Below are 14,424 nucleotides of genomic sequence, written 5' to 3' on the forward strand. Positions count from 1 at the left end.
TTCATGTGTGTGAGTGTCCATGTGTGTGCACATGCATGTGTCTGTGGTGCATATATATGCAAGTGTATGAGTGTGCTTGTTTGTGCACATGTGTGCATGCACACACATATGCAGACTTTATTATTATTATTTTAATTTCTAAGGAGCAACATATTGTAACCTAGATTTTTTAAGTCCCTTTTCCTTCTAGATTGAGAGCCCCGGTACAGTTTTCTGTGAAGCAACCCTTGAACATAGGGGAAGCAATGCTACCAAGTCTGGTTACTCATGTGCTAACATTACTGAGGAGAGAGATCAGGGCACTGGCTGCTGGGACTCCCCTCACCTTTGCACGTCTTTGCGTCCTCCTGCAGGATGTACCCCCGTGGACAGGAGCACTGGAAGCTGCCCTCGGAGTTCTTGCAGATGAAGTTGCACGGCTTTGGAGACTGCGAACACTCATCGAGGTCTAAGTAGAAGCAAGATGAACACGGGCGTCCTGGTTACAACAAACAACCAGCCTCTCCCCTCACCCCACACGCTCAGCTCACTTCATCCTTCATCGTGTCTTTCCTCTGCAATCTACAGTGACTCCAGGCAGAGAGAACGGATGCTTACAACAGTTTTCTCTCTAAAGTAGCTGACTGGCTTACTTTGAGTAAGATCACGGTACAGATCTTGGCTGGATCTTGTAATGTCTAGACAACTGTTTGGGCTCAAAGACAAAACAGAACAAAACAAAACAAAAACCAAGAGACTCTTCAGATTAACTAGGTTGGATTAGAACCTGGGGGCTGCCTGGCCTCTGCAGCCTTCACCTGCAGGCTTTCCCACCATGAGTCTTCTGGATACTTCCAATTCTTCTTCATTGTATCTCCAGTGTGGGTTGAGTTGGAGCCACTGGCTCCCTATTGCAGCCTCTCAAAGACTCCCTCTGAGCACTCTATTCTCCTGTCAGGCTCTCTTCCCTCTTCTCCTCTTTTTTTTTTGGTCCTAGGATTAGGGTTACATAAGCCCCCGGTGTGGCCTCTCTACTCTCTCCGTTCCATTCACAGCAGTGGTTTTCAGCTTGTGAGTCACAACCATCGGAAAACACATATATCTGATGGCTTTAGGTACTGAGACACCACCCCTCTATAAAATGACAGTTATGAAGTAGCTATGAAAATGAATTTATGGTTGGAGGGTCACCACAACATGAGGAACTGTGTTTAAAAAGTCACAGCGGTAGGAAGGTTGAGACCCACCGACTGACAGTGGTTGTTAAGCCATACTTTGCCCTCACTGGGTTATGCCATGTCTTTACTGTCAGGCCTGTGAAGGACAGACAGCAGGCAATCTCCATTTCCCCTGACAGAGCTCACTGGACGGATGGCTGCCTGCTACATTCAGGAAGCTCCTGGTCTGCAGTCATTCACAGCTTACACCTGGTCATTCCCGTCTTCTGTCTCGAGTGTGTGTGTCAAGTGCTTATTGCAGAGGTTGGTTCCTCTTGGTTTTTCTTTTTTCTTTCTTTTTGTTTTTTGTTTTTGTTTTTGTTTTTGCTTTTGTTTTTGTTTTGAGACAGGGTTTCTCTGCGTAGCCTTGGGTGTCCTGGACTCAATATATAGACCAGTCTGGCCTCGAACTCACAGCGATCCGCCTGCCTCTGCCTCCCTAGTGCTGGGATTAAAGGCGTGCGCCACCACACCCAAATCAATTGGTTCTGAACATTCATGCCAGGCACTTGTTACTCAAATTGGCAATGTAAGAGGCTATCTCATAAGCTGCGGAAATGGAGAGAAATTAAGAACTATTTGAAAGATTAAGAGAAAGCTATTCCCCAGCCTGCTGTTTGTCCCAAAATGGTGTGGGTCAGACAATAAAATTTTAAAGAAGAAAAAGCCCAAAAGATGCTGCAGGAAACGAGAGATTTTAGATGATGCTAAGTTGCATTCTGTCTCACACACAAACATACCAGGTCCACAAGACAAGCCCATTTCCCTCACCAAAATAGACATAGGTTTGCAAATTTAAGTTAAAACAGGAAATGCTTAAAAAAAATAATAAGATAGAAAATGCTGAAAGTGCATTTTTCGATTTATATGTCTGCCTGACTGCACAGAAATTGAGATGAACTGGACCCTGCATCCAGAACTGTTCTTAAGAACAGCATTACTGAGAATTCCGGCGCCTTTCGGTGAACACAAGCAGGAAGCAGGAGCTGCCAATCCCTGTGTGTACAGCCTCCTCTTACCCACGCAAGCCGTTCCGCTGATGTCCGTCGTGTAGCCGACCTTGCAGAAGCACCGGAAGGAGCCCATGGTGTTGACACACTGGCCGTTAGTGCAGAGGCTTGGCATCACCTTGCATTCGTCAATATCTGTAGAGCAAAGAAAAGAAAGAAAGAAAGAAAAAAGAACAGAAGCAAATGTGTGCGCAGTGGAGACAACTAGAGATGAAGAGGAAGCAAGGGGCTGACTGACATAAGGTGGCAGTGAACACCCACACTAGTTGCAGAGTCCCCTTTCATTACTCAGGGAATGGCACCATTGGGGGGTGGGGTGGTGAGCCAGACCATCTGAAGAGGCAGGGAGAGATAAACAAGGGATGGCTGTCTGGACTGTTCGCTTTGCATTCTAAGTCATAGTTACTATTTTTGGTATATTTTACAAGGCTACCCCTTTAAAGTCCCAACTCTTCTGAAATGTGTGATAATTTACTGTATGCAGCCTTGGGCCTCTAGCACCCACCTGCCTTAGCCCCTGAAGGAAGGCTTCAGTTAGCAGTCAGGCACAGGGCTGCGAGGCTGGCTGTACAGCAACGGAGGAACCTAGTTTATCTTTCGTAACATCTACAAACTACCTGCTTGCACGCACGCACGCACGCACGCACGCACGCACGCACCCACCCACGCACACAACACTGGAACCCTCTAGTTAGTTATGAAACCTGCTAGTGTGAGAGCGTTCTGCAAATAGAATGGGTTCCTATCTACATGCAGAAGCAAGGACAGCTGGAGGTTATTAGCGCCCTTTGGAATCAGATGTTGTATGTTCTTGGGGGACATTATTTACTGTTACCATAGTTTCACACTTCCATTTCCTCCTCTGGTAAGTGAGAATAATAAAGTCTCCCTTGGGTTTGATATAGGAATAGATCTCTTAAATGTTTTGAAACATGGGCTGGGGAGATAGTTCAGTACGGAAAGTGCTTGCTTGCCTTGCAAGCATGAAGATGTAAATTCAAGCCCCAGAACCTACATTTAAAAAGACCAGGGTGGTAGGGAGGTAAAAACAGGTGGATTCCTAAGACTCACAAGCCAACCAACTTGGTCTACTTGGAGAGTTCTTTTGGCTTCCACACACTCCTCTATATGCCACTGCATATATACCTGTACACACACACACACACACACACACACACACACACACACACACACACCCCTTTTTACTGCATTAGGCAAGAATATCCTTTGATTCATACAAAGAACATCAGTCTTCTAGATGGAATTCTTCACATTAAAAAAATTAATTTGGATGTATAAAATCCACTGGTCTGACACAACACCCGAAGTCCCTCAGCACACATTACCTCTCCCATCAGTAGCGTATCCCGGGCCATGAGGACATATCTTTTTGTACTGGGCAGTTCCAGGAAGTGGGCACAGTTCACACTGGTGGCCCCAGCCCCGACCACCGTCACAACAGCACTCTGACTTCGTGACGAGGTTGCGGCTACTGGAGGCCATCTGACACATTGTCTGCAACACCTCTGCGAAGCACAGGCCCTGCCGGTTGTCTGGAGTGGAATGCAAGAGAAAGAGAGTCAAGGCTGAGGGGCAGCAGCCAGCTTGGTTTCCAGTGGACAATCACGCTCTCCTTCTCAGGAAAAGCTTTCAAAACCTAAAGTACTCTTCTTAGGTGAGCAGTCTAAACTCAGGAAATTTTGTTGCTGTCACACCCCTATGGTGCTTTTACTATAAATCAATTACTAAACTTGACAAAAGTTATTCAATAGAGATTTATTCTTGAACGTGATGGCAGAACGGAAGAAACATCAAGTGAATATATTTCCTTCTAGATAAAGTAGTAAAAGGTGGGAACAGGAAAAATAAATTCAGGACTATGTTATGAGCGTGGTACTTATCCTGTTACTTTCTTATGTTTCTATGGTGGAAGGACTTGGTGCACTGTGGATAGTATATTAACCTAAGTACAGGGGTTTCTGTGAGCATGGTAAAAACGCGTTAGCATGGTTTTATAAGTCAACTGTTCTAGTGAAATTGTAACATGAGCAGAAAACAGCATTTTCCTTGTAGGGGAATTTTTGCTATTTCTTCACAGATGTGTGACCAGTGAAGAGCTAGATTGGAGACAACAGGACATAAAATGCATTTTCCTGAGGCTAAAAACATCTTCCTAGGACTGGAAGCAGCATGCTGATGCACCTGCGCTGCTTGGCCCTATAAGGCCTCCTACTCTCTGACCGCTCTTCCTTATCTGGTTCCTTTAAACCCGGCCACACCCTACAGCTGCTGTCATTAACTGTACCAGCTCTGGGGTGTACATTTCAGCATTGGTTTAGTGTGCTATACAGTGCCCATGAGGTTTATATTTCCAACTAGAAAATATTTCGTAAACCGTTTCTTTAGACTGGAATATAAAAATTAACCCCCACTGCACTTTTGAAATATGGTGTTTGCTTTGCACCAGTATTCGCAGAACTTACATCACACTGAAAATATTTCCTTTTTTGGAATTAAATCATCTCCTGATGTAAGCCTTACTAAAGTCACATTTTCCACAGAGCTTAATTAATCTTAATTTTGGAAAGGCTATTTAAGGCTGTAATTTGCATTACATGTGCCTGTCAGGCAGAAGCATATCAATACGTCATTTTAACAGATGTGTACCTATGGGCAGGCATGTAGAGTACTGGGCTTATGGAAGGTTTGCTCAACAGACAAGAGTAAATGTGTGGAGCTGCTCTGTGATGACATCATAAACATGCTTTACTTACCAAGGAAAACATTCATACATTCACTTACCAAGACATTCAGTGCCCGAGGAACTTGACTGGAATCCCTCGTTGCACTCACATCTGTAGCTTCCAATGGTGTTGACACAACGTCCGTTTTCACAGATGCCTGGCTTGGTCCTGCATTCATTTTCATCTTTGTAGAAAAAAAAAATAATATGAGTAACAAGAAGCTTATAAAATCATAGCTTCCTAACTATATTTCAGTGGCTTTATCTTATCTAAAATTCTTTGACAAAATACCAATAAGATGGGGTTAAGACAGTAACATGACTATCGTTCCCAGTGCACCTCGCCCATCCAGGTGGTTCCTTTTTTTTTTTTTTTTTTTAAAGTTTCCGTCTTGACCCTATCCCTGTAGAAGAGGGATAGTGTCTTCACAGAATCACAATGGAAGGGCTAGCCCTTCCCCAAGACACCCCCACAGGAGAGGAAGGATTCTGTGGAAGCGAAGGCCAGCCTCTGAAATGGGAAGAGAAGGCTGAGGCTAGCAAGACGGTTTACTGAGAGGGCGGGAACCACGGATGAAGGCTTTGAGTGAAATCACAGGGTCATTTGTGGCCTTCAAGGGCCGTTCACAGCAAAGACAGCTCAGGGAGCAGTACTCTTATGCTTGGTGACAGATAAGAAACAAGAGGAAAAAAATCCAAACTTGTTTATAAAAATTCCCAATATCCTTACTAGGTTTTTAATGACATTTTGTGAGTTGTATTTGATGGTTTTTTCAATGCTGTTTTCAACCTAAGGGAGCTCAGGACAACTTCATCCTTTTGATAAACTGCTCAATTTCTCTGAAAGCATCTTAGTCTTTTAGTCTTCAGAATTCAGGCATCTTTTTCATGGTCTCTTTTTGTTAACATTTCCCTCGGATATCTTTTCCCATCTCTTTATTTTCAAACTACCATCTTATCCTTTGATTTAGGCATGTTTCTTACCAAAACAACAACAACAACAACAACAACAAAAATAAAACAAAAAAACCCATTTAGCTCAAGTAAAAAAAAAAAAAAAGCATTTGTTTTTTACCTAGCAATTGAAACTGTTTACACTTATGTTCTCATTCTTACCTGCCATTTCATTATGTTTCAAATCAGTTCACATTTACATCTGTCAAATCAATCTAATTTTCTACGCTTTCCTTGTGTCTCCAGCCCAGGCTTGGAAAGTACCATGCTCTTTCTATTCTTCTAGTAGCAGCCTTTAAACAATTTCAAAATGTTCCTTTTATGACTTTTCTACTAGAGTCAAACAGAACTTTAACATTCCTTTATACTGGGACCTTGTGGGTGCTAGGTAAGCATCCCCCCACCGGGCTATTGCCTTAGGCTCCTTTCTGTTTTGAGACAAAGTCTTACTAAGTTGCCCACAGACTGGCACACGCTGACTTTGTAGTAGTCTAAGGTGGATTTGGAGTGCCATCCTCTTGACTCAGCCTTCTCGGGTCCTGCCCTCCAAAACGGTATCTGTTCAAAAATTTGTAGCTAGTAACTTGTATCTTGGTGGGACTGGTGTGCGGCCACATGTATGCAATGACTGCCTCTTGCATTAGAGTATGCAGCTTGTTAATTAGTTCAGAGAGGGAATCAAATGTGAAATCAGTTCCAAAAATAAACTTAGACAAAAAGTGACAATGGCTTATTTTAGTTGTTCTTATACTCCACTGAGTTTAAAACTTTAGTTCAAGATTATTGCCCTTAGAACGTTTTCAAAGTAGTCCGTTGTTTTCTTTTACCCTGCTGTTTTGTTCATTTGAATGGAATCAAGTTTTTAATCTGGAAGCTTTAAGGATTTTCAGTTTGTTTTTAAGTGTTCTGGAATTCACAATGATGTGACTTCATGTAGACTTCTCAGTTTTGAGAGGGGAAACCCATACTACAGATATTTAAAAGTACTCACAAGAATACTGAACTAAATCATGAAAATTAAGTTTCCTGGCTTGTTGTTTCTAGAAGCTTCAGGCTCAGGTCGGCCACGCCTAGATGGGATTCTTTCTCTAATGCTGCTTGATTTGTTTCTATATTGATTTATAGTTTAGCACTAAAAACTCACTTCTCCAGTAAGGCTTTGGCGGCGGGATCAAAGCTCTGACACTTAACTGACAACTCAATGTGCCTCAGGTTTTACGGTTACTCTGTCTTCACTGCCATTGGCAGTGACAATTTCTCAGAGACCCTGAAAAACAAAAACACCCGACTCCCTACAGAGCGTGTGTGCCTTACTGTGGCACTACACCACCCGGGACATCTTGATTCCCAGCATCCACTTTCTGTCCTTAGACCATTTCCTCTCACAAGGACCACCAGCGATTGCCACTTCCGTGCCTAGCCCACAGCAGTAGCAAGCACCAAGAGGAGTGGCTGCCAGGACAGTTCTCTTTCATTCATTAGTCTGGGCACCATGGAATTTGGACTTGCGTGGACAATCCCACTACAGTCCCCAGTGTGCCCATACAGACGCACTACTGAGAAGGGTATGGCATTGTCTTACTGGGAACTACTTGGTGGTGCCTTCTCTCTCATCTTTGTTCCCTTCCCATCAGCTCAGGCCTCTTCCTTGGCTTCCAAGGCCAGATCTTTGTTTTGCCTTCCAAGACCTCACAGTTCCTCTTTCTTGGGCAATCACACCCTGGTATACGCTCCCCACTAACATCTACCTTAAAACCCAAGCCAGAACAGAACACTTCCCATTAGCACATGGCGACTTCAGTTACTGTCACATCGAATGATTCTCCATTAGGAACGAAACTTGAAACAAGGATCGGTGATTATCCACCCTGCTTCCTCAGCTCTAGGTTCTTTGCTTTACTCACCTGCTCTGTCCCTACAATGAAAGTTCCTGAAGGCTCACCAAATCCAACTGATGCTGTTCTCTACACCTGACTCTTCCATCCAGTGACACCTTGCAAAATAAACTCCCCGACTACCTACTCAACGACCAGTTCTCCACATTCTCGAGAGAGCACACCACCCCGCAGGATCTCCTTTCCTGCTGGCCACTCCTCTGCTTCTGTTTCCGGTGAGTCTTCAGTAAGCCCCAGATAGTGGAATGCCCAGGGCACCAGTCCCTGCTATTCTCGGATCCCTTCCCTGGTGTCCCTGTCAACTCCATGATCGCGATAACAATATGTATGTCACACAATCATGATAACACTATGTACGTCCGCAATCTATACCTCTGCCTCACAAATACGTTTGTATGTGTAATAATGCCAGTGGGATGTGAAAATCATCTAACGCACCCCACACTCACGCGTATCAACACGTTCCACAGTCATTTGTGCAGCTGACTGCATTTGCCCTTCCCTGGCATTTACCACAGCCGTTTAGGGTAACACCATCCAATCAACTTATTCAAGTAAAAATCCTCCTGGTCATATATTCTTCTTGTCCCTCACCTGTCCTGTCATGGGTCCATCAGCAGCAATCCCTGACGCTGACTAGTTTATCTTTTACTCTGGATCCGTCCACATATCTGGATGGTTTTTAAATGGCCACATAAATGACGTCACTACTACTTCTGCTTCTTCCTCCTTAAAATGCACTGCTTAGCAGGCAGCCAGAGTTCTCTAAAACATGCCAATTAGGGGATAACAATGCTGGCATTTAATTGAAACTTTACTATCTGCTCATCTCTTTCCTGAGTTAGCCGTGACAACAATCCCATGAGCTAAGTGTTCTCATGGTTACAGTTTGTTTTAGCACAAGCAATCTGAGACACAGTTAAGTGAACTTACACACAGGCTGGCCAAAGATGTACAACTAGGGTTTCCACGTTCATGGCCTATCCCAGGCCTTATAAAACACTTTGCCTTCAGGCCTTTGCCGCAAAGCCAGACTCCACTGTGGCTGTGGTGCATATCTTCCGTCCTCCCAGAGTGTGGCACCGACTCCAGTGCGGCTGCCCTTCACTGCTGCCATGGGAACTATACTGGTACCAACATTTCCTTATTTTTCCACTCTGTGTCTCAGCTCCCAGGTCACTTCACTAAACCACACAGAACACTCTAAAGTATCTCTAATCACAAACCCTTATTTTCCCTAGAAGGCTGCCTTACCACTGTTATGACCTCACTGTGTCCATTTGGTTCTATGCTTGTTCAGGCCTCCTTTTCCTAAGCCAAGGAGGAAGTGAGGGCTTTGGCCTCAAAGGAAACCAGTTTATTCTGTACTGCCAGAATCACAAATGTGGTGAATGTTTCATAAATATAATTAAACCAATGGAGGGCGGTTGTGTAAGGGTCTCTCTCTCTCTCTCTCTCTCTCTCTCTCTCTCTCTCTGTGTGTGTGTGTGTGTGTGTGTAAGGGTTTTTCATGAGGCAGTATGCTCTTTTTGATGGAGATTTAAATCATCCTAAGAATTTCTCTACAATACTCAAATATACCCCATTCTTTTTATTTGCTTAGTTTTCATTTTTAAAAAAGGAATTTAATTTACTCTTTTTAAAATTTTAATTTATTATAATTTATTCAGATTACACCTTGAATATTAGCCCCTTGTTTGTATCTTCCCTTTCCCACTCTGCCTCCCTCCCTCCCACTTCCACTCTATTCCCCTCCCTTAGACCTTTGACAGAAGGGGGCTTCCTCCCTAGCCATAAGACCACAGCCTATCAGGTCTCCTCTGGATAGCCTGCTTCCCCTTCCTCTGTGTGCTGCTGGGCCTCCCTACCAAGGGGAAGAGATCAAATCTGGGGCACCAGAGTTCATGTCAGAGGCAGTCTCTGCTTTCCCTAAAACTGTGGAGAGTGAGCTGTCCATTGGCTAGGTCTGAACAGGGGTAAAAAGGGATTTTATTTATAAACATACTGTGGATACCTGTCTTCCACCTCTATCATCTTATTGATTCAGCTCTATTCACATTTCTAATTGTGTTTTTTGTTATTTCTATTTTGTGAACACACATACATGCATCCATGTGTGTATATTCATATGTGTGCATGTGTATGTGTGTGTGCACATGTGTGTGTACAGGTGCACATGGAGGCTGAGGGTTACTGTGGTTATCTTCCTCTTTTATGCTTTACTTTAAGCTTTTGAGACAGGGTCATACTCACTCTCTCTCTCTCTCTCTCTCTCTCTCTCTTTCCATCTCTCTCTCTCTCCCCATCTCTCTCTCCATCTCTCTCTCTCAATCACTCACTCAACTTGGCTATTTTGGCTAGTCAGCAAGTCCCAGGAATCCCGTTTTCACCTGTCTAGTGCTGGCATAACAGGTGCCCACTGCCTAGGCCAGACTGTCCACGGGAGCTGTGGGCTGGACTCAGGTTCTCAAGCTTTCACAGTAAGCACTTCCCCGTCACCACCTGAGCCACCTCTCCAGCCCCTCATCCCCACTCTATTACTTCAAAGAGATTTTAACTCCTGTGACAGGTGTCGCTATTTCCCGAGCGTCACTAGATTATCACTTTACTGTCCTTTCTTCCACATTTCAATAGCCTTTCAGTCATTTGGGTTTTTAATGGAATGATCTTTCTCACAGGTTGTTAAAGTGGCTTTTCTAATTCATTCTTCCCTTGCAAGTGCCTCAAGTTTATTTCTTATCTCCCTTCCCATCACCCCCTCTTCTCTGCACACATTGCTCGCATATTTGTGTAAACTGTTCGGCTTTGAACAGTTCTCTGCAGTTTAGCTATTTGTTGAAAAAGCAGCCTGGCAGGTCACCAGGGTAAAGCAGGCATGATGTATGGCTTCAACTCACATATTTCTCTCATGAACATCTTCAATAAATCTGTCATGCCTTCTGTCCCTGGGGCATTATACGGAGTCAGAGGATCTCTATAGTCTGAGTCAGAAAGTGAGCACATTAAGTCTTAGGCTCTCTAGTGACCGCCTGGACCCCCTCCTTTTGGCCCCTCCTCTTGAAATCTCCGTGTCTAGACCGGGCTCTGCACAAAAACATTCCGTCTCTCATCCACCATGCCTCTGATCTTCTAATCAAACTACTGAAAACAGAGAGAACACGCCAAGAACACACCTGCGCTGTGTCTGGAGACACCCTTCAGTCTGCTGTGACCCGGTTTGCCTTTAACTCACGACATCCCAGCACTCATCCCCTCCCACGGCATTCCTGAGCTCTTCCAGGTTGAGAAGGATGTACCTTTATTCAATCATTTTTAAAATAAACGCTGCCTTCTCCTAGGTTATAGTCTCAGATGCTTATGAATCCTTTTTTTAATCAAATGTAATGATCTTGGTTTAATTTTTCCTAATTACTAGATTTTGATATTCGTGATTGGTTCAAGAAATGATTGTTTGATTATAATATATTGCAGGATCAAGCTTCCACCTTTGGTTAATTTGACAGGGGTGTGTGTGTGTGTGTGTGTGTGTGTGTGTGTGTGTGTGTGTGTGTGTGTGCACGTGCTTTTCTACATCCTACAGAATACCCTTAGCTTATCATGTTATACAATTTTATGAAAATCGACCTTTTGATACATTTTCTCGGACTCTGATGTGATGCCTGTACATTTTTCAATTTTTAAATGAGTTTATTTTCCATCCTACATTTTACAAATGCTTAATTTTAAAAAATATTTTGTTATTTGTGTGGGCTTTCTAATTGTTCAACCATGTTGCCCGCATCAAATGAGACTTTCTCACAGCATTTTATAATGAAAAGCTTGAGGATCTGGCACATTTTAAAACCCACTTCTTATTAGATAGCCCATGCTTGGCTTTGAACCAAGATCCCAAGTGTTGGTGTCACAAGCTTGAGTTACTGTGCTTGGCCTCAGGGCTCCTATCTTTTATTGTGCGTCTTAACAATAAAATGTACAGATACAAAATGCTGCCTAACCACAGGGTCATAGAGTATTAGAACTAGGGAAGATAGCTTCCCTCCTGCCCTTCATGGGTCGTACAGACTATTTCTTACTGTATACTGTAGAGAAAATGAGTGGCTAACAACTACTCCCTTCTTGAGAAACCGAGTGACTAAGAAGTACTCCTTTTTGGAGCTGCCTCGCTCATCTTCACCAGCTCTAATGAGATGCTTCTTCTTCCTACTGTCTACCCCAGGAAACAGACAAATATTCTGACTTTATAATGAGAAAGTCTGCTAGTTACAGACAATAGAACATTTCCATGTTAATGAAGCAAAAAATACTTCTTAGTATTTTAGTTAGATAAAAATTATACTAAGAATTTACACTCTGAAATGAAAAAGTGTCCTAGGTACAATTATCACAGTAGCTATTCTTCCTTTCTGCACAAGTTAGAATTTTGCCCTGTGCTCCCTTTGAGGAACATATGCTTTGCTTTGAGGGCCTGGGTTAATTCCCTGAATTAACAGGCATTAGCTAGTGGCTTTGAAACAATGGCTGTGCAACTAAACTCCTAACGCAGGACTTAAAAAACAAACGAGCAAACAAACACACAAACAACCCCCAGCCCCGACTTTCATTAAATAGAGTTTGCTAAGTCACAAGACACCCCGCGCTGTAGTGTGGATACTGAACATCCCCTAAGGGTGGTGGATGTGCTAAAGGTTGGCCACCAGATGGTACCACTGGGAGGTGGTGAAACCTTCAGGAGCTAGGGCAGACTTGGCCCTTAAGGGGACCATGGGACCCCAGGCTCAGTCTCTCTTTGGCTTTTTTGCTGTTGGGACGAATGCTTTTCCCCTTGTGGTGTGATGCCCGGGCGTTAACTTCAAAGCGCGATGCCACTGGTCACAGACTGTAACATTTGTACATACGAACCAAAACAACCTCTTCTATTCATACATTATCACAAGCATTTTGTTGCAAGGACAGGAAGAGGGCAAATATGTAGGAAAACTAGGCAGCATTTAAGAGGGGGCTGCATTTTTTTAAGGGCTATGCTATACGCGTGCTTAGGAATTCACTCTTGCCATAGACCAAAATTTTCGGATAAGGACAAAACCACTCTAGATTAGCAACCTCTAATTTAAGTATCTCTCTTGGCGGTTAATTCCTGCTGTGAATCGTGATTTCGCTTTTTAAAACATTTCCTATGCATTCAGTTGCTTGTATATGGACGGACCTATAGAAATCTTGACGGCTGCTTGCAATTGCCTACAAAATGGTACGTTATCTTATATGGCTTTACTCCATAGGTTTTAGTTATTTCGGTATCAGTATGCACCTACATTTATCATGCTCACATTTAATAGCTACATATTTTCTAGCATGAATATGCCACTATGTTTCTATCTATGTATCTACAGTGGATATTTTGGTTTCATTCACTTATTTCTTTGTTAGTACAAACAGCATAATGCTATATGTCCTGTATTTCTTTTCCTGTGGTAGCTTCATTTTTTTTTTAAAAGAGATTTACAGAGGTATAATTTGCATGCCATGAAATTGGTAAGTGTACAATTCAATGGTTTTTTGTCAGTTATGGGCCCGCACCACTGTCACCACAATGCAGTCTTATATAACATTTCCACCCCCTGAAGGCATCCCTGGTGTCCATCTGCAGCCTCTCTCTGTTCTAACTTTGAACAGCAGGCAACTGTGTGTAGACTCATTTATCTTAGTCTTTATTTTGGTATTTTTCCCCAAGAAACAGAAAATTATTAATAATTATTGTTTCTTTAAAAAGTTTCCCTTGGCAGTAGAGGTTTGTAAGGGAGCACTGGCTTCTCAGTAAAACTGTCCCCACTCTTAGGCAGGAGAAAGCCCGTGCAGCGGGCTACAGCAAGTGGCTCAGGTGACAGCCCTTTAGAAAAAAGGGACACAGATAATGACTGTGGTAGTTGCCACATGCTTGCACGAGGCAAGACTGGCATGTGTCATGAAGTTATGGCTCTATCTCATCCCTTTAAAAATGAATGCACTGAAACTCAAACATGTCAAGTAATGAGGGAAAGGTGATAACGATTCTAAACTGCTCCTTAGCTCACTCACAGAAGGATGCAAAAGCGAGACTATTAACCTCAAACTTTTACTTTGCTCCATGAGCAGAGGTATTTCGTGGACATTTTCTACACATCTAAGTCTGATGTTTTAGACCCACAGAGGCTCACAAACAACAAAAGGCCACATTTCTCAGGAGCGTGAGCCACACTGCATGATGCGGAGGCTGGCGTGCTGCCCCTGAGACAATGAATGCCAACTTCAGCACCACCTGGCAGAGAGCTGGCTTATATTGTGCTCACCCTGGGATCCGTGTTAGATCCGGCTTGGAGCAAGAGTGTTGCTACAGAGAACTATACTCGGAACTTACCAACGCAGCCCTCTCCATCCGGCCTGCGGGCCATGCCAGGGGGGCAGATGCACATGAAAGTGCCAATCAGGTTCTTACAGATCATGCCTCTCGATTCACAGTCATGTAGTCCTTCCGCACATTCATCCAGATCTACAAAACATTTATTAAAATACGTGTCAAAAGAAAAAAAACAGCACAATCTGTTTAGCAGGCTATGCGTTAGCAATTTTCTGGTCTTCTGACCCTTGCCATA

At 43.4% G+C, this 14,424-nt stretch overlaps 1 protein-coding gene across 1 annotated transcript in view; it reads right to left on the reverse strand.

The window, feature by feature from the left end:
* Fbn2 (fibrillin 2) overlaps positions 1 to 14,424 on the reverse strand; it is a 202,684-nt gene that overhangs the window by 15,051 nt on the left and 173,209 nt on the right. The window contains exons 55-59 of the mRNA XM_051163405.1: positions 14,190 to 14,321; positions 5,009 to 5,134; positions 3,553 to 3,759; positions 2,216 to 2,341; positions 326 to 448 (exon numbers count right to left, since the gene is read on the reverse strand). Of these exons, the coding sequence (XP_051019362.1) occupies positions 326 to 448; positions 2,216 to 2,341; positions 3,553 to 3,759; positions 5,009 to 5,134; positions 14,190 to 14,321 (714 nt within the window). The remainder of the gene's footprint in view (positions 1 to 325; positions 449 to 2,215; positions 2,342 to 3,552; positions 3,760 to 5,008; positions 5,135 to 14,189; positions 14,322 to 14,424) is intronic.

Source organism: Acomys russatus, chromosome 20, assembly GCF_903995435.1.
Source record: "Acomys russatus chromosome 20, mAcoRus1.1, whole genome shotgun sequence".
NCBI lineage: Eukaryota > Metazoa > Chordata > Mammalia > Rodentia > Muridae > Acomys > Acomys russatus.